At 37.2% G+C, this 20404-nt stretch overlaps 1 protein-coding gene across 2 annotated transcripts in view; it reads left to right on the top strand.

The window, feature by feature from the left end:
- Positions 1-20404, top strand: part of COL12A1 (collagen type XII alpha 1 chain) — a 123601-nt gene that overhangs the window by 46530 nt on the left and 56667 nt on the right. For both annotated transcript variants that reach the window (XM_010337084.3, XM_074398044.1), the window contains exons 15-27: positions 1872-2138; positions 2850-3042; positions 4159-4280; positions 6245-6394; positions 6477-6596; positions 6696-6860; positions 7432-7578; positions 10513-10652; positions 11268-11397; positions 12819-12961; positions 13604-13733; positions 16099-16235; positions 18031-18160. In XM_010337084.3, the coding sequence (XP_010335386.2) occupies positions 1872-2138; positions 2850-3042; positions 4159-4280; positions 6245-6394; positions 6477-6596; positions 6696-6860; positions 7432-7578; positions 10513-10652; positions 11268-11397; positions 12819-12961; positions 13604-13733; positions 16099-16235; positions 18031-18160 (1974 nt within the window). The remainder of the gene's footprint in view (positions 1-1871; positions 2139-2849; positions 3043-4158; positions 4281-6244; positions 6395-6476; positions 6597-6695; positions 6861-7431; positions 7579-10512; positions 10653-11267; positions 11398-12818; positions 12962-13603; positions 13734-16098; positions 16236-18030; positions 18161-20404) is intronic.

A 20404-nucleotide genomic window follows, 5' to 3' on the forward strand; every position in this document is an offset into this window, starting at 1 on the left:
TAGGGTTTGATTTCTTATGAGGGCTCTTTTCCTGGTGTGTGGTCACTTTTCTTTATGGCATCATATGGCCTTTTTTCAGGCTATGAATGTGGAAAGAGAGAGAGAGCTCTTTGGTGTCTACTATTTTTCTTATAAAGACGCCAATCCAGTCAGGATAAGACCTCACTCTTAAGACCTTATTAAACCCAAATTTCCTCCACAAAGGCCTCATGTTTAAATATCATCACATTTAAGGTTAAGACTTCAACATCTGTATTTAGTGGTGGGAGACCTTCAATCCATGATTCAAATTATATTTTTTTTCTTTTTGGCATGGCTTGTAACTTCTATTAGATGTCAGATTTTGTGAATTTTATTTGCTTGGGTGCTAGATATTTTTATGTTATTATAAGTATTCTTAAGTTTTATTCTGGAATACAATTAAGTTACTTGGAAATAGTTTGATCTGACATTTGCTTTTAGACTGTTTCAGTTTAGGACTAATTTTGCCTCGTTCTTGAGACCTTCACCTCCTAAATGTCCTACATGATGTCCCTAGAGTTGTGAGGTTTTCTCTTCTGGGTAGTGGGAACATTTGTAAGCCTGTGTGAGCTCAGGAAGTTGTTCCCTGGGCTCCTTTGGGCTGGTTCTTTCTCTGGTTTTGGATGGTTTTCTCACACATATGCATTGATTATCCTAGGTCCAAGACTCAAGTATTTTGTCTGTGGCACTCTCTCCTTCACAGTATTCTGTTCTTCAAGTTCTGGTTGCTTTGAGCTCTCCAGACTCTGAACAGCATCTTGTCAATTAAGGGCGGCCATCAGGCTCCAGCTGGATTCCCCTTTCTTTCCTGGAAATTCCAAGCAATAGCTGGGCAATCACAAAACCTATTCCCCTTTGTTCCTCATCTTTCATAAAGATCAGTGTCCTGAGCCAACTGATGTCCAGTGTCTGAAAATTATTGTGTTTTATTTTTCTTAGTATTTTTGTTTTCAGGTTTCTTAGTTGTTTCAAATGGTTCTTGATCACTTGAACATGAAAAGTTCTTTTAAAATCAGGAAAGATTCTTGGCTGATTTTGAATTTCATTTAGCTTAATCTTTTTCTATAGAACATGTTTATGGCCTTTTGAACACTGATTATTGAACTAAACAAAATGATCCTGCTTATGAACTCTATGTATAAAAATAGGATATTATAGGTTATTTGTGGATGTTGATTACTTATTTCATATAGTTATTAATTGTGAAATATTAGTAAAAGACAATTTAATAATTACCTATTATTTATAACATATTAAGCAAACAGTGTTTATAGATAGTGCTTTCTGAAATATTCAGCATATACCAGTCTATCTTGAGAGCCCCTGAGATATTTTGAAGTTTTAGACATTCCTATTCTTTTGTGCTCATCGTCTGAGATGTGCATGACAATCATAAGCCAGTCACTCTGGCTAGTCATTTATAGATTGCAACTTTTTTCTGAAAAAGTCCAAGTAGAATGCGCAAACCCTGCATTCATAATTTTTAGTATTCTCCACAGCATTATTACTGGATAAATTCTTTACAGATGGAAATAAAATAAAAATTCTAAAACCTTATCTCCGGAAACGGATGTTTTCTTTACTCAAGTCTTTAGAAGGCAAATAGGAAATCTCTGTAATATGAACTTCCATTTTTTAGTATTAGCTAGATAAAACAAAAACATCTTACTGAGATCTCGATGAGACTAGGCTCACACGCCATCATGAATTTATGAGAGATTACAATACTAGGAAATGGAACAGTGTACATATTTAAGAAGCCACAGGAAGTTTCTTTTCACATTAATGAGAGGGCGGACATATATTTTTTTCAACAGGGTATACAGTTTAATCTTCCCTTTATCTCACAGTATCTCAAGATTCCAAAACCCTGAAAGTGGATGAAGAAACGGAAAACACAATGAGAGTTACGTGGAAACCAGCACCAGGGAAAGTCGTCAACTACCGTGTTGTCTATCGCCCCCGCGGGGCAGGGAGGCAAATGGTTGCTAAGGTGCCGCCCACAGTCACTTCAACAGTGTTAAAGCGACTTCAGCCCCAGACCACATATGACATCACAGTTCTTCCGATTTATAAGACAGGAGAAGGAAAGCTTAGGCAAGGATCAGGAACAACAGGTACAAAATAATAATTATGTTTTGTGATACAGGAACAGAAAATGAAACACCCCATGTTCTCACTCATAAGTGGGTGTTGAACAGTGAAAACACATGGACACAAGGAGGGGAACATCACATACGGGGTCTGTTTCGGGGCTGGGGGCTAGGGGAGGGATAGCAGGGGGTGGGGGTTTGGGGAGGGCTAACTTTAGGAGAAATACCTAAAGTAGATGATGGGGTGATGGATGCAGCAAACCACCATGGCACGTGTATACCTATGTAACAAACCTGCATGTTCTGCACATCTAACCCAGAACTTAAAGTATAATAATAAAAAAAAAAATTTATGTTTTGAGGGGGAAAGTAGGTAATGTTTTAAAAGATGACTTCAGTATGCCTACTTCATTTGTAAATGTTTAAAACTGATTCTGTAGTAAGTTAAATTATAATTATTAGACAATGTCTAATTAACATGTTATTTTTACCAATTTAGTTTCTGGTAAAATGATTCTACGTATTAATATTCTTAGACAAATCGAATCTGAATTGTGGGAGTTATTTATATGTCTGTTTAGGTAGCACTGTGTTATCAGAACTTCTATGGAACATGATATCTTCTGCTACCAGATTTAAACCCTTTTTATGGATATGCATTTTTGTGGGGCTAATAAAAAAAAAACCTCAAAGCCTAGTCTTATAGATATTTTAAGAATCTTTTTGTCTTTACAGCTTCTCGATTTAAGTCTCCCAGAAACCTGAAAACATCTGACCCAACCATGTCAAGCTTCCGAGTGACTTGGGAGCCTGCCCCTGGAGAAGTGAAGGGTTATAAAGTCACATTCCACCCTACAGGAGATGACAGAAGACTGGGGGAGTTAGTGGTTGGACCCTATGACAACACAGTTGTTTTGGAGGAACTTAGGTAGGAATTAACTATGTTTGTATCGAAAGATGGAATTAATTTGTTTAAAAGACGGAATATCTTATGTAAATTAGTAGGCTTTACACAAATGTTGCTTATATGTCTGTTTGCCAGCAGGGTATTTAAAATCAGCTAAAGCTGCTTTCTTATGCTTGGTGCTGTTAGAGTTAGGATTCAGGGGTCAGCAAGAGAATTTAGGCCTGAGCAGGAGTTTTTGTAATGTTTTAATAATTTTTGTTTGTTATTAAGTGATCAGAATTGGTGTTTTCAATATCACCTTGCTTTTAAAAAAATTACCATTCTTACTACATAATTTCACTGAAAATGTAGCCCTGTGGAAATGTGGGGGTTCCTGTACCTTGTGGAAAGTTTGAGGGACTCATGCTGAGTTACTGAGTGTGAATCCCCCTCCAGTGTGCCATACGGGAGAAAGAAGGCAGGACCTCTTGGGTGCCAGCTGGCAGGAGAGGGCAAGGCTGGGCTCGTGAAAGGTCCAGCTCCCGGCTATGCAGTGAAAAACAAGGAAGTTTCAGTTTGAACAGCACCCTACATTCATTACAGTAAAAAGAATGAACCTCTGTGTGTAGCCTTTTGGAAAGTCTGTTTTTTCAGTCATTCATTCAAGACTATTGAAATCTGTAGAAATACGTGTGATTTACTTTTACCAGAGTAGGGATGATAAAATTTGTTGAGATTACTATGTGTTAGGCAATGTGTGAGGCATTGCCTTATGTTACCTTGCAAGGTACAGCACTTCAATTATTTTTTAAAGCCCATTGCTTAAAAACAGTAAGAATAAAGATCCTGACCCTTCCCTGACATGTAGAAAGGCGGGGTAGAGACTCCGCATCTGCTAGAAAAGCAAGATAGAAACCAGTGCTGTGAATTCCTAGGGTTCTCTGGAATGCTTGCTGTCTAACGTCTCTTGACACCTCCCAGGGTAAGCATAAGTGACAAAGTGACGGAAGTTATTTTTCTTCTCTTATAATGTTGTACACTATAAACTCTTCATAGTGAAAGCTTGTAAATCAAGATGAATGTCTTTAACAAAGCAAAACAAAAGTGCTACCACTTGAGCCTATGGTTCTCACAGGCTATAATACTTTAACATTTCAGGGCTGGTACCACCTATAAAGTCAATGTTTTTGGAATGTTTGATGGAGGAGAAAGCTCACCACTTGTTGGACAAGAAATGACAACTCTTTCCGACACAACTGTAATGCCAATTTTATCTTCTGGTAAGAAATTGAGTTACATTCCCTGAGGAAAACCACATTAGGAAACTTTCAAATGTGAACTGTTGGGGTAGCATACAATGAAAAATGATGATACAAATTTTACCCTAAAATTTATTTCAATAATCTACATACTTAGCAAAAAAACTTCTTCAAACATCCAGTCAAGCATGCTTTTTGACAGTATTTTTTTATACTTCTTTTATCAGCATCGTATTATTTTATACTTAAATTATTATATAAATATCTATTATTTAAAGAGTAATATAATATGTAATTACTAATGTATTAATGATTATATTAGTAATTAAATTACTAATAATTTTAAATTATGTAATAATGCATAATTTAAAATTATGTATTAAATTGATTTATACATTTGAAAATTAAGTTTTAAATTATGCATTATTGCATAATTAAGCTCTATTATTTAAATATTAGCTTTTATTAAATGTAGATATTGTACCTTTTTCTATTTTTAGTGACTAAGATGCAGTTTTTCTTTGTTAAAGTTATTGCAGAAATGATTTATTTGGGTTGGGTAAGCAGAGTTAGGTTATTTAAATAGGTGAGCAACTATGACTTGAGAAGCAAAATGGTAACATAAGCCCCTTATACTTTTCTGTCCCTGCCACAATGGCAGCCTTTATGAACATAAAGCTAGTTTTTAACATTCTTAGAGATAGAAGCGGTTGACAGAGTTTAGTTCTGATATTTTTCATTATTGCTAAAAAAAGAGTAGATCTGGGCAGAGCAGGAGCCGGCTTGCAAGGGCTTACATGCTTGGGATAGTATTTGGAAAACCTTAGTCCTGATATAATATATAGTATGTGAGTGACACATTTGTATTTTATAATGTGATGAGCATTATTTTTTTCCCAATGATTTTTTTGAAATATAAAGATCTCATGCTAACCTTGTAATGAATTGGAAAATTTATAGCTGGTGATATAAACTCTTGGAAAAGAGAACATTAAAAAAAATGGATCTGGACAAAATCAAGTGTCAAGTCTTACTGTTTCGCATTAATGTTCTATTGTTTCTCTTATGATGATATTAACTGCCTTATATTTTTATTTTGTAGCTTGTACACTGAGGATGTTGGGGTTATTTTCTCTTTCCAAAGCTTTTTCTTTGTATCAATGTTTGTGCTTGTCTCTACAGCTCTCAATTTGTATATTTGTTTGCATACTTTTCTAAATTGTCTTCCTTCTTTCTTGATTCTTTAAATGTGCAAACTTAACCATCTATATTTACCAGATTTTTATTCATAGTAGATCATAAAGTTAAATGATCAATAACTAAATCATAATATGTCAGGGTTTAAAAGTGTGTCTTTACTTCAAAAAGGCATAATTTAAAAAGTGATGTGTCTAATCCTTCATATATATGCAGTAGTTACCTATCAGCTTAGCTATTTGAAAAGATAACTTCTAGCTCACAAAAACCTTTCTTCAGATTACATGTTTTATGAGTCCATCTCATTCTTGTCTGGTATGACCATTAAATATTGCAGAAGAATGTAACACCTAATAGGTGTTACATTAGGTGTAATTGATCACATTAAAATTTTATTAAAGTTGTTAGTACTTGTAGTTAGACAGCTATACATTCTCATTTATTTGCATATTTCAGCCTTTGAGTTTGTGAGCCCATCAAATTTTCAACAATGGCTTAATTCAAGTCTCCAGGTTCTATGAAAGAGGGCAGGAAAAAGGGTCAAAGATAGAGGAAAGATTGGCCACTGAAAAAATCTTTGGAGGAATTGATGATTCTTATGACTGTTAATTGAGGTTACTAAATCAGATGGACATATTTTCAGAGTCTCAATTTACCACATCTCTGAGCTAGACTATAGTACCGAGACAGGCAACACTGAGCATCCAGGGAGTGGAAGAGGTATGACAAGGAAGTACCCCTGCCAACAATTTGCTTCTTACTGTCTTGTCTCATGATTGCCGTGTCAGGAATGGAGTGTCTCACCAGAGCTGAGGCAGACATTGTGTTGCTGGTGGATGGATCGTGGAGCATTGGCCGGGCAAATTTTAGAACTGTGAGGAGTTTCATTTCTCGTATTGTGGAAGTCTTTGACATTGGCCCTAAAAGAGTACAAATTGGTAGGTTCTGACAACATTGAAGCCATTTAGACATTTTGATTTTGCTCTTTCACATGCACTAATGCCAGTGGTGTCATTTTAGCCCTTGCTCAGTATAGTGGGGATCCCAGGACAGAGTGGCAGTTAAATACTCACAGAGACAAGAAGAGCTTGTTGCAAGCTGTGGCAAACTTACCCTACAAAGGAGGCAATACTCTCACAGGTGAGTAAGGACTGTTTGATACTCTTTCAGCTCTTGCTTCTGGTCAAGGTTCGTGGCTGAATGGTGATGTGACTGATTCTCTTTTAAAAATCCCGCTAGGCATGGCTTTGAATTTCATTCGCCAACAGAGCTTCAGGACCCAAGCTGGCATGAGACCTCGAGCTCGAAAAATTGGTGTGCTCATTACTGATGGAAAATCCCAAGATGATGTTGAGGCACCTTCAAAGAAACTTAAGGATGAGGGAGTGGAGCTGTTTGCTATTGGTATGCACTGAAAAGGACAGTGACACCCTGGGGTTACAAATGTGCCGAGGATATTTTTCACAGTTAGAAGTTTTATCTGAAGCATGAAAAAAACCACCATTTTCCCGATTAAATAATTTATCAAAATGATGTTCCAAGAAGCTTGATTCATTTTTTCTTTTCCCTTATAATGGGACAAAACTACACGATTTCTTAAAAGAAAATTAATGGATCAAGAAGCAAAATGTACTATTAATAGGATTCAGAAAAACTCCTACTTGGTTTTCCATAGAACCATGTTTATTTTTGATATCCATTATTTTACCTTCCAGAAAAAACACTGAAGAGACCCTTTTTGGTGGGAAATTGATGCTAGATATATTTAGAAGAAGCTAATTTAAAAGAGCCTTCAGTTTTTATTATCCTTTGTTTCTGTTGAGAAAAATAATATGTTTGCGTTAGTTAATAAATTATTAAACCTTCATAGTTGGCTAAAAGCAGCCATGAATTATGACAGCCATAAATCATTTGCTTTACTCCATTAGTTTTTTTCTGAGAAGTACTTTTAATTTGTATGTATCTATTTTTGAAGGTATTAAAAATGCTGATGAAGTTGAGTTAAAGATGATTGCAACTGATCCTGATGATACCCACGCATACAATGTGGCCGATTTTGAGTCACTCTCCAGGATAGTGGATGATCTCACCATGAATTTGTGTAACAGTGTCAAAGGTCCAGGTAAGGTTAGCCCAGAGTTTCTCACCCTCAGCACTGTTGGTATTTTGGGCCAAATAACTATTTTTTAGGTGAGGGGGGGAATTATTTTGTGCATTTTAAGATGTTTAGCAGTGTCAAGGGCCTCTGCCGGTTGCGTGTCAGTAGCATCCCCTAAATTGCAGCAACTGTAAAGATCTTCAGTTGTTGACAAATGTCTGCTGCGGAAAAAATCTGTCCCCAGTTGAGAATCAACTTTAGTCCTTGATTTTTTTTCTGAGTTGTTTCTCGTGAGGGCACCTCTCCAGAAAATGACTTCTAGCTTATTTGAGGATACATTTAGTTTATATCCCGCATTCCTCTGCCCTCTCTCACACAACATACATATAAATGGAAAGGGAGTAGCAAGGCAGGGAAAGAGACATGCTTTCTTTTCTGGCATATACCTTTTCTCTTGTAAAGCATCTTCATTCTATTTAGTTACTACATTGCTATTAGATGGTTGTTCCCAGACTCTTGTTTTCCTCAGTTTTGGTACCTTTTTCTTTGTATTTCTTAATGTAAACAGGAATAAAAGAGGGGTCCTTATATCTGATCTCCCTCAACTGTAGATGATCTGATTTGGTACTTTACACTTAGAATCCCTAAATATAAAGAGAAGCTACAGTTTTACAGTTTAGACACTTAGAAATTATATAATCTATTTACCAGTGAAGAACTGAGATCTAGAGAACAGTGACTTAGTCTGGGTCAAATGGTTAAAGATGTTTTCAGAGATGTTTAGAAAAGGTAGATATAGCTAAGGAATGAGGATGCTAAAATAAAATTATAGAACTGGATTTATACTAACCAAGGATGGTGAATAATGACTACTCTCTGTGTAAATCATGGGATGAAACATGGTAACACCAAATTTGAAGGTTTTTGGAAAATTAATGATAAAAATTGTGGTTCTTATTATGTGAAAAAAATTTCATTTAAATACATGTAGCTTATGGTAAAATTGTCCTTCGTTAATTTAATTTGGTTTTGGAAAAGTTAGAATAAGATTAACAAGGAATGTGGTAGAAATGGTTCACTTGCTCAGAGTGCTAGGGATATGTTTATTTGAATGTTCCTTCTTGGGTTTCTTTCCCCTGATTTTTGCAGATTTTCTTTTTTGAATTTTGAACAACAGATTGACCTTTTCCCTGGATAGACCAGCCTGGCAGCCAGAATTTGTAGGCTTCTGGCTCTTGATTGACTGAGAGAGTGGTAGTTTTATTCCATTGGAGAGAACTTTTGAGTGGGGATGAAAACATCTTTTATCTGTTTTGTTTTTTTTTTTAAATGGACTATGTAATAGTTGCATTCATTCTAGTTTCCCAGACAGTAAAATTGCTTGATAATTTTGTAGGTTTGACTCTTACCCAAGTACAATAAAAGTTAAGATACTAAAAATGGAAAGGCTTTCCCCAGTTTTCACTTGCACAAAAAGTAGAGTTTATATGAGAATGATTTGCCAAGCTCATAGAGTTATTGGATTAATACCTTTCTCTTTAAATTATGATTTGGACCATTTTTCCCTTAGGTATATTGAGCTTAATATTTCCATTTCCATCAGCATTTATTCCAGATACTGTTATGTGTTAGTCATTTCACCTGCGTTCACCTACAGGGAGCAGTCACAGGCGGTGGGATGTTCCCAGATGGAAAAACACTCGTTCGTTTGCACTCTCTCCAGTGATACAGTTGTCAGTGTTGTTTATTATACACGGATCCTTTTAGAAAATAGAATGAATGAAAAATCAATTCTAACCTCATGAGCATAACCTTTAGTTAAGGAGATAAGACATGAGTATACAGAAACAAAATGATAATGAGGGTAGGGAGGTTGTGTGGTGCCAATAGTGATAGGGACAATGGAGAGGCTGAATTGTCAGTACCTACATTCTTATTTATTGATTATATGTACAAGGATAGAGAGAGGAGAAAGTATCAAAAGATGATTCAGAGGTCTTGTATTAATCTGTTCTCATGCTGCTAATAAACTGGGTAATTTATTTATTTATTTATTTATTTATTTATTTATTTTTTTTTTGAGACGGAGTTTCGCTCTTGTTACCCAGGCTGGAGTGCAATGGCGCGATCTCGGCTCACCGCAACCTCCGCCTCCTGGGTTCAGGCAATTCTCCTGCCTCAGCCTCCTAAGTAGCTGGGATTACAGGCACACGCCACCATGCCCAGCTAGTTTTTTGTATTTTTAGTAGAGACGGGGTTTCACCATGTTGACCAGGATGGTCTCGATCTCTCGACCTCGTGATCCACCCGCCTCGGCCTCCCAAAGTGCTGGGATTACAGGCTTGAGCCACCGCGCCCGGCAAACTGGGTAATTTATAAAGGAAAGAGGTTTAATTGACTCACTGTTCCAAATGTCTGGGGAGGCCTCACAATCATGGCAGAAGAGCAAGGGAGGTCTTACATGGTGGCAGGCAAGAGAGAGAATGAGAGTCAAGTGAAAGAGGTAACCCTGTGTAAAAGCATCAGATGTACCACTAGACCAGTATGGGGGAAACCATGCCCATGATTCAATTAACTCCCATGGGTTCCTTCCACAATAGTTGGGACTTATGGACCTACAATTCAAGATAATATTCAGGTGGGGACACATAGCCAAACCATATGGGGTCTTGAGTCTTGTGACTTGTAAATTGTTAGTTTGTAAGGAAGAGGAGGATCAGGTTTTAAGGAAAGATGAGCTGATGTTTGAATCTTCTGAGGCTAAAAACCCTTTTGGTTACCTATATGTAGACGTCTTAGGTGAGTCCCTGATACAGATTTATTGTAGCTACTTAGTTTGTGAGAAGAATTGTGTAAAAGATTAGAATATGAAGCATGATATTGTTTCAATCTAATTTCAAATACTGTCACCTTTATACAATAATGAGAAAAGTGTATACACTTTATTTCCATGTGTAGGTGATTTGGAAGCACCTTCTAACTTAGTTATTTCTGAGCGAACCCATCGTTCTTTTAGAGTGAGCTGGACACCACCTTCTGACAGTGTGGATCGATATAAGGTGGAATACTATCCGGTTTCTGGAGGGAAACGTCAAGAAGTGAGTAGTAACACCTACAACTTACTTCTTCCTGATGTTGAGATTAGGTCCTCCTCATTAGTGCTCTGAGAGTAATGGTAGGTGAGGGACAAGAGGAATGAAGAGGGGACGGAAGTGAGTCAAGAGTGGTGCTTTTATTCTTGACTTTCCTGGGGAGGCACTTCCATCTGGCTTTAATGAAAGGGAAAGAGCTTTGCTTAAATTCTTATGTTTTCTAAGAATTGCAGATTATCCCCAGAACCTAAAGTGCAATTAAAAAATAATAATAATTAAAAAAAAGAGTTACAGAGTATCACTATGAATTTTTCTTTAAAATTTAATTAGAAGATGCTTGATATATTTATGAATTTATAGTAGTATCAGAGAGTTGGCAAGGAACATTAAAGATGATCTATTTTTTACCCACTCATTTTACAAACGAAGAACAGCTGGGAGGATAAATGACGTGGATTATCCAAGATCTCACTGTAATCTGATAGTTTCCGAATACAAAAGACAATGGTCTAATTGAAGTGTAGTTTCTAAGCTCATTGCAGTTAACTACTTTGTAAGTACAGTAGGAGAAAGGGAACTGATTGTTCATATGTTGTTGTTGTGTTTAATTTTTCTCCCTAGTTTTATGTGAGTCGAATGGAAACTAGCACAGTGCTGAAAGATCTGAAGCCTGAAACTGAGTATGTTGTCAATGTGTACTCCGTGGTCGAGGATGAATACAGTGAGCCTCTGAAGGGCACAGAAAAAACCTGTAAGTCAGAGTAAAAAAAACTTTTATCGTTGCTTTCTTTTCCAAGATAAAGGGTGATGACCCGTTTTTGCCTTCCAAATAATTTCTTTATTCAACATTCATTCTGTAAATATTTACTGAGTGCCTTCTTTGTGCAGGTGCCTAGAAAATACTCAGTGGTTCTCTATTCCTACTGGCTGCTTCTATCATGGAGCCCTACTGCGGAATAGGGGGTCACTGCCATAATAATCTAGAGGGAAAACAACCTTTAATGGAGTTATTCACTTCATAGGGTCTTCAAACTTTCGCTTTCAAGAAAGTCTCTTAAAATGCAACATACCTTTCAGGGGGATAATTTTACATTTTACTCGGTTGCTAAATGATGACATTTTATTGAGAAATAAAGCGCATCAGGAGTAAGATATGAGGAAGGGAACCATGTCGGGAGTAGGACTAAGATCAGGAAGAAGAGCTGTACAGAAATACCAATTTCACTTTTGCTAATGGCCGGAACTCCCTGCTGCCAAGGAGATCTTCTCTTTGCTTTCTGGCATCTGGTCTTTGCTAGAGAAGCTCTAATGGCTTTGCTTTTAAGTAGCGCTTTTTTAGGGGAGATGTTCCTTGTTCCTGCTCCTGGTAATGTTTCCATGGTCATATGAAAATACTCTTTTTTTCTTGCTTGTTGGTTGGGCCCCAGGGGGGAGAAGGAAAGCCACTTGTAAGAAGAAGGAGTGTGTATCATTCTCTAGAGCAAGAACTGACTTCATGTACTGCTCATGCTTTAGGTCTTTATCTCTTCTCTTATATCCCCTTTAGACTATAGGAGGTGGGAAATAATGTATTTTATAATTGGCAGGATTAATATGATAATTTCTTAAAACTTTGAACTCAGTCTTTGAATAAAGAATAATTGGAAGCAATATGGGTGATATAGTGAGATTGTAAACTTTCTTCTCTGCTGCATGGGCTTGTCTTCAAGAAGCCCTTAAATCTCCTGTATTCCTGTTATTAGTGTAGAGTGTTCTTATTTTAAATTGATCTTTTTAAAGAAAATATAAAAAATAATGTTGATTACATATATATGAAGTTCTATGATTGAAGAATAGAAGTAGTCAACTTAGTGATGTTCCGGAAAAAGAGAGTAACATCTCAGGAAGTTGGTATCTGCTGTAGACTCATTGGAATGTCATTTGAAACCTGAATTTTAACATTTTTACTTCTATAAAATAGTGGTAACATGCAGTTTTGAATATGAAGTGCAGTGAGTAATGAAAATTGGATTTTTTTGGGTTATGGGAAGGATTATATCAGCTCTTACTGATTTCTCACAGTAACTCACTATTTAGTATATACAAATATCAATAATTGAACCGCAAACAATGGTGACAAAATGAGTGGAAAGAAAGGAACGAGACTGATGGTCTGCTTTTCTGTTTTGGAAGTGCCAGTCCCTGTAGTCAGCCTGAATATTTATGACGTTGGCCCTACCACCATGCATGTGCAGTGGCAGCCTGTGGGAGGAGCTACTGGCTACATCTTGTCCTATGAACCTGTTAAGGACACAGACACAAGAAGACCCAAAGAGGTGAAAGATGTTTGTTTCTTTATTATTGGGTCTTCCCAAGACTTTGTAGCTTTACAGTGACTATTATACTCTAGTTACTTATAAGATCATTTATAACTTTACATACAAAATGGAAAAATAGAAAAGTAGGTTTGTGGTCTGCAGCACGTTTTCGAAAACATTGGCATGGACTGATTACGGTGGCTCACACCTCTAATTTTCAGCACTTTGGGAGGCTGAGGTGAGTGGAACACCTGAAGTCTGGAGTTCGAGACCAGCCTGTCCAACATGAGGAAAGACTTGTCTCTGCTAAAAATACAAAATTTAGTCAGATGTGGTGGCATGCATGTGTAGTCCCAGCTACTCAGGAGGCTGAGACAGGAGAATTGCTTGAACCTGGGAGGTAGAGGTTGCAGTGAGCGGAGATCATGTCATTGAACTCCAGTCTGGGCAGCAGAGTGAGACTCCATCTAAAAAAAAAAAAAAAAAAAAAAGAAGGAAAAGAAGCAAACATCGACCTGGAAAAGGAAATGTAATCTTATAAATGAAAAAATACAAGCTGTATTATAATCTAGTGCAAATAGATTTCAATTGACTATACCAAAGGTAAGTGGAGAGGTTTGATTTGAGCATCTTATTTCTGCTTTGCATATCCATGTGTAGATGCGTTTGGGACCCACAGTGAATGATGTGGAGCTGACTGACCTCGTTCCCAACACGGAGTATGCAGTCACAGTTCAGGCTGTCCTGCATGACCTCACTAGTGAACCTGTCACTGTTCGGGAAGTCACTTGTAAGCCACTGATAGTTTTATTTCCCTTCTTATTGCTTTGAACATAATTAGAATTCATTAGGATTTCTTTCATGTGATGCCAAAAATAATCTGATAATTTATAAAGTTCCAAAGTTATACTTTTGACAATCAAATTTGGAATAAGTATCTCAATTCTAGATTTTTGGAAGCGTCTTAAATTGACTCTAGGATGGTCATTCGTTTTTTTCACATTTAACATGCCTGAAATTGAGGTGTCTTACAATCGATGGTGCCTTACTATTATTACTCTTGGCTACGTGCCAATCAGGATGTCCAACATACGACAGTGCTGCATCTTATGACTCATGTTGTCCTAGATCCATGAAATATGACATATAGCATTGACGAGAATGGCAATGTGGACTGAGTGTAATTTTGGAGGAAAACATAGGGTTTAAGATGAAGATGTTCCAAGTTCTTGTTGATGTAGAAACTCTATGGCACATATGAATAAGTCTGTTTCAGTTAAGTGAATTGATCAATTTACCCAATGCAAAAACATATTGATCCCCCATTATATGCCAGTCACTGGGCTAGATGTTGGGAATACACTATGAAATAATACAAAGCAGTGTAGGCTATATGGACTCTGTCATGGTTTGCTTTTCTCTCGTTTGTGTTGGTCAGCCTTTTGTGTACTTCTGACTTGTTTCACTAAACATTTAAGTGCTTTTTCTTGAAGAGTGACAATGATTGCACTTGGGCCTCTTGCCTTACCCAGCTGGTACTTTGTTACATGCTTGGGGAGATTGACATGCTGGGATAGATGAGTTGGCTAAAATTTAATGAGTCTTGGCCCACACTTCTGAGAAAATGAATTTTGAAGAAACTTCAAGAAGGAAAAGGGAACTAAGGAAACAGAACATGATGGGGAAGAGAAGAGAAATATCCCCTATAGGGTGGGTCAGGGTAAATTAATTGACCACAAATACATATTTATTAATCCTCTTTTGAATGTTAGACCTTGTCTTGGGCTGGTGGTTTTGTGAAAATGGGATAATGACAGGTGGAAGGAGTGGGAAGTCAGCCAGGGATAGAGACTTATGTTCTGAGAGTGCTGAGAGAGGAGACCCAAAGTCACAGTGAGATGAGAAACAAATATGGCCAAAAACTTGGGTATGGTGCTGGACTGGAACAGTAGAGGAAGGGAGGGCTGAGAGAGATTCACAGAGACGGAAATGTTGAAGGGATGGAGGTGCAGAAACATGGAAGTGGAGCTAGAGAGTCAGCAAGAGAAACGTACAGAATCAGAATGGCAGACAAAGGAAAATAGTCAAATGGGCAGCTGGAAAGAGTGAAACACGTCTCATATTTTGTAGAGAGCCAAAGTAGCCCACCCCCTCTGGGGAAATCAGCAACAAGGTTACTGTGAACTTTAGGTAAACTTCAAAAAAGCAAAACCATAATAAGAAAATTATGTCTTGAAAAAAGAGCAAAGATGCCTAAAGAAAGATAACCAGTTCTCACTGACCTTGCTGCGTGATAGTTGTTAGCTGAAGCATGTTAAGTAAAGTGTAAAAATTATAACCACAAATGTTCTAAGTAACTACACACTCCCTCTGCTATGTACTTTGTAAGCATATAGAATAAAGTACCCTAAAACAGGTCGGGACCAAAGAGACTGACACCAACAACTTTTCAGACCGCCTGGCCCAGCTTTATATACGTCTGTCTGTATGTCTGTCTTTATCCCCTGCCGTTCCCTCTTAGGTCTTTAAACCCGTGTACAGCGTGGGACGCAGCACATGCCAGAATATTACAGGAGAAAAATCTCGTCATTTGTTTTCCTTCTTCCCCTCTTTTTAATGGAAAGTTATGATAGACCTTGTAAACATTTATCATTTGGATTTTCTCCTAACGATTTAGGTATCTGGGTTTTCTTATAAGCTTATTGGATTCTTAATATGGGCTCATCTTTATTCTTCACTTTTGTAACTTTTTGTTCTGTCACATTCTTAAGGGCCCATAAGTCTATTGATTTTGTTTCCTGTTTTAATTGATTTAAATATCTGATAAAGACACATGAGCTATACATTTATGATGAATCATGATTTGTTATGGGGTTGAGCAGCAAGAGATTATTTAGAGTGGAAGAGTAATATATAAATGAGAAGTTAGCCTTGTGATAACAAAAAATTAAATATATTTTTGAAAAACATTCTTAAGAAAAATTCAGTTCTACCTGGTAGAATTATGGTACTTTTACCATCATAACCATTTTTTTTAGTTATTTTGTCATACATCTTTAAATTTTCTCCCAACAACTTCTTGAAAGCTTCTGTGGATGCTTTAGAGATTTGTGGTTGAGAAGCACATCTGGATCTAATATCTCGTGCTTCTTCAGTGCCTCTACCTGGACCTCAAGATCTGAAACTCAGAGATGTGACTCATAGCACTATGAATGTCTTTTGGGAACCCGTGCCTGGAAAAGTGCGTAAATATGTTGTTCGATACAAAACACCAGAAGAGGATGTCAAAGAGGTAAGTTAAAGATGACAGTAGACATGAAAATATTTGTTTTCCTAGTAGGTTTAAAAAAAGAACCTTATCAAGTATGGATGATACCATGTTTTGAATACTTGTCATTTTGTTAGCACAGTGTTGAAAACTTGTGACATTAATAAAGCAGTTTTTGAAAATCAATAATATATTGGACTATCTCATCAAAACAGAAATGTTTTGCTGTGTGATATTAATCTCAAAAACATCATTACTTGGTAGATAAAAAGTTATTCAATCTAAATGGTATTTCCTTCTCACCCAGATGCCTTATATGGCTTTCCATTCTATGAGTTACTAGAAAATATCATAATGTTTCTAAAAATTAAAGTTAGCAAGAGGATGCAGCAATGAAGAGTGGGTGTTTGTCAAGTAACAGGAAGATAGGACACTAGAGAAAGACAGATACAGAGAAAAGAGGAGTATGTTGTTAGAGTAGTGTCCTTTTGGGAGTGTTCTTTTGGGAGTTCCATGGTGACCTGATTTAAAGTTAGAGCAAATTAGAAGGGCTTCACCAGCAAAACTTGTGCGTATTTGAGGGAGAATTAATGTCAAAATCTCAAAGGCATTTTTAGAACATCGGAGTCATTTCTCTAAGCACCCAGTTACTGATTCTGCTGGCCATTGGTGGATTATACAAAAGCTACTTTATACATGAACACACATTCATTCCATTCTGCATTTCCATTTAAAAGGGGTACAATGGCCAGTGGATCTCACAAGGTTCATCTCACATCAGTTAGAATGGCAATCGTTAAAAAATCTGGAGACATGCTAGAGAGGATGTGGAGAAATAAGAATGCTTTTAAACTGTTGGTGGGAGTGTAAATTAGTTCAACCACTGTGAAAGACAGTGTGGTGATTCCTCAAGGATCTAGAAATAGAAATACCATTTGACTCAGCAATCTCATTACTAGATATATTCCCAAAGGATTATAAATTGATCTGATAAAGACACATGCACACATATGTTCGCTGTGGCACAGTTTACAATAGCAAAGACATGGAACCGACCCAAATGCCCATCAGTGATGACTGGGTAAAGAAAATGTGGCACATATATACCATGGAATACTATGCAGCCATAAAAAAGGATGAGTTCATGTCCTTTGCAGGGACGTGGATGAATCTGGAAACCACCATTCTCAGCAAACTGACACAAGAACAGCAAACCAAATACCGCATGTTCTCACTCATAAGTGAGTGTTGAACAATGAGAACACATGGACACAGGGAGGGGGACATCACACACTGGGGTCTGTTGGGGGGTGGTGGCCTAGGGGAGGGATAGCAGGGGGTGGGGATATTGGGGATAGATAACATCAGGAAAAATACCTAATGTAGGTGATGGGGGAATGGATGCAGCAAATCACCATGGCATGTGAATACCTATGTAACAATCCTGCAAGATCTGCACATGTACCCAGAACTTAAAGTAAAAAAAAAAAAAAAAAAAAAAAAAGACAATTTCTGAAAGAAATATTGTGATAATATAAAGGGAAACAGGTGGAAAAATGGTTAAGTTGTTTGAATCCATAGACAGTCATTATTTTCTAGACAATTAAAGGTGAAATGGTCTAGCATATACATTTTTTTTTCCACTTTGGAAATATTTAAACTGTGCCCAGTTTCTGGATTCTCATGTAAAATTGGAAAACACTGTTCTTTTCTGATCATAGATTTTATATTCTTATTCTGAGAGGTGCAGTAAACAACAGAGAGATGTCAAAAGTAAACCCTTTGTGAAAGTATTTCCACTGCTCTGTTACTGTTATAGGTAGAGGTGGACAGATCAGAGACCAGCACTTCCCTCAAAGACCTCTTCTCACAGACCCTATACACAGTCAGCGTTTCTGCAGTACATGATGAGGGAGAGTCTCCTCCAGTGACTGCTCAAGAAACTACCCGTGAGTTGTGCTTGCTCCATTGCTGCTCCATTGATAATGGGAAAGAACACTTTATATGCATATGTAACTCAGCTTACTGGATCATTCATTTTCTTTTTTCTTTCTTTCTTTCTTTCTTTCTTTCTTTCTTTCTTTCTTTCTTTCTTTCTTTTCTTTCCTTCTTTCTTTTCTTTTTTCTTTCTTTTCTTTTTTTTTTTTTTGAGACAGAGTCTCTCTCTATTGCTAGGCTGGAGTGCAGTGGCCTGATCTCAGCTCAGTGCAACCTCTGCCTCCCGGGTTAAAGCAATTCCCCTGTCTCAGCTTCCTGAGTAGCTGGGACTGCAAGTGCTCACCACCATGCCCAGCTAATTTTTTGTATTTTGGTGGAGACTAGGTTTCACCACATTGCCCAGGATGGTCTCCATCTCCTGACCTTGTGTTCGGCCTGCCTCAGCCTCCCGAAGAGCTGGGATTACAGGAGTGAGACACCATGCTGGCTGCCATTTCATTTCTTAACACTGTCTTTGCCAGTATTTAATAATGCTTGGATTCACAGATTGTTTTTCTCTTATTTTCTTTGTAACAAGGTGTCCCATCTTCTATCTTTGCATCCATTCCTCTTATGATACTTTCTATCAGCCACTGTTATTAATTTACATTCCAATTACAACTACTTGGTGTGCATCTGTGTGTGCATGCCTGTATATGTAGTGGGGTAGGGAAGTTTTCTTGACGTATGTTGGACATTTGCTTTGGAAAAGATGCATTATGTATCAAATTTTGGGGGGTACTTTACTATATATGAAGTGATGTCAAGGGTAACAAAATATAAGCACCTTACCCTCACCATTTCATGATTTAGTTGTAGAGTTAAGAAAAAATTAATTGAGAATACATGGGATCGTATAAGGAAGGCACGTGGCACTGAGATTGTGTGCTGTCAGATTTCAGAGGAAGGGGAGAGCGCACCATGAGTGGAGTGCTGGGGAAGCCAGGATCGCCTGTCTGGACTCTGCTTCCTGCTCCATCTGTTGCAGCTTCTGGAGATGTCAGTTCCTCTTTCTCTCATGGTGCTTCCATAGTATTTAACCCAATCATGACTGCTTGTTGGTCTTTTGGTATCTATGATACTTTTTCCTTGCTCCCTCCTAATGAAGGCAGAGACCTTTTGCTCAACTTTGTATCTCTAGTGCCTGGCACATAATAATTTAATCCAGTGCTTAGCCCATTATATAATACAATTAGTAGTAAAAATCCACTGAGGCCTAGAGCCAGCAGTGTTCCAAACAGAAATAATGGGAGTTACATTGCAGTTTAAAATTTTCTGATGTCCACCTTAAAAAAAGCAAAAAGGAACAGATAAAATTAATTCTGATGTTTTATTTAACCCAGTATCAAATATATCCATTATAATTTCAACAGCTATCAGTACAGTAATTATTAACAAGACATTTTGCCTTTTTTCTGTAACAATTCTTTAAAATCTAGTGTGTATTTCACACTTAGAGCACATCTCAATTTATACTAGCCACATTTTAAGTGCTCAATAGGCAACTACATGTGGCTAGTGGTTCCCATAGTGGACAGTACAGTACTAGAGAATTTAGACTTGCCCAGCCACATCCAGTAATCTACTGCTGGGACTGATACTATAGTCTGGAACCTTTTCCTCCTTTCCAGAAAATTCCTTACTAAAGGCTCAATAGCATCTTCTTTGGTGCCCAGCTGCCTATACCTAACTAGGTACAGGCATCTTGTTAAATACTATAACCTACTTCTTAATTTCAGACATATCTACTCTCCCTTTTTGACTCTGCTATTTTCTTACCATGTGAGATCTCTTAGCAATTTCATTTGTCTTCTTGGCCTCGGTTCTTACCTGGTAAGGGTCATGGCTGGAGCTGAGAATTGATGCATATGCATCAGTAGACTGACAGCTTTGCATAAAAATAACATAACAGGTGTAGCGAACAGAAAGGAACGAAAGAAAAAAAGCTAACAAGACAGGTAACTTAGTATAGTAGATTAACATTTTTAATATCTATTTTAATGTATTTTTCATATCATAAGATTTCCAAATAATTTTCATATACATTTAAAGTACATTCTTAGTGGCTGATTTGTTTTGTAGTTGTGCTGATGGAAATAGTATCACTCTTCTTTATCTCAATGGCCTTTTCATTTATAATTATTAGAACAAATTTTTAATGGTTCTGGGTTTTGTGTAATTAGCTTTGGTAACCAGAAAATAGAGAAATAAGTAAC

This window comes from Saimiri boliviensis, chromosome 4 (assembly GCF_048565385.1).
Source record: "Saimiri boliviensis isolate mSaiBol1 chromosome 4, mSaiBol1.pri, whole genome shotgun sequence".
Taxonomy (NCBI): Eukaryota; Metazoa; Chordata; class Mammalia; order Primates; family Cebidae; genus Saimiri; species Saimiri boliviensis.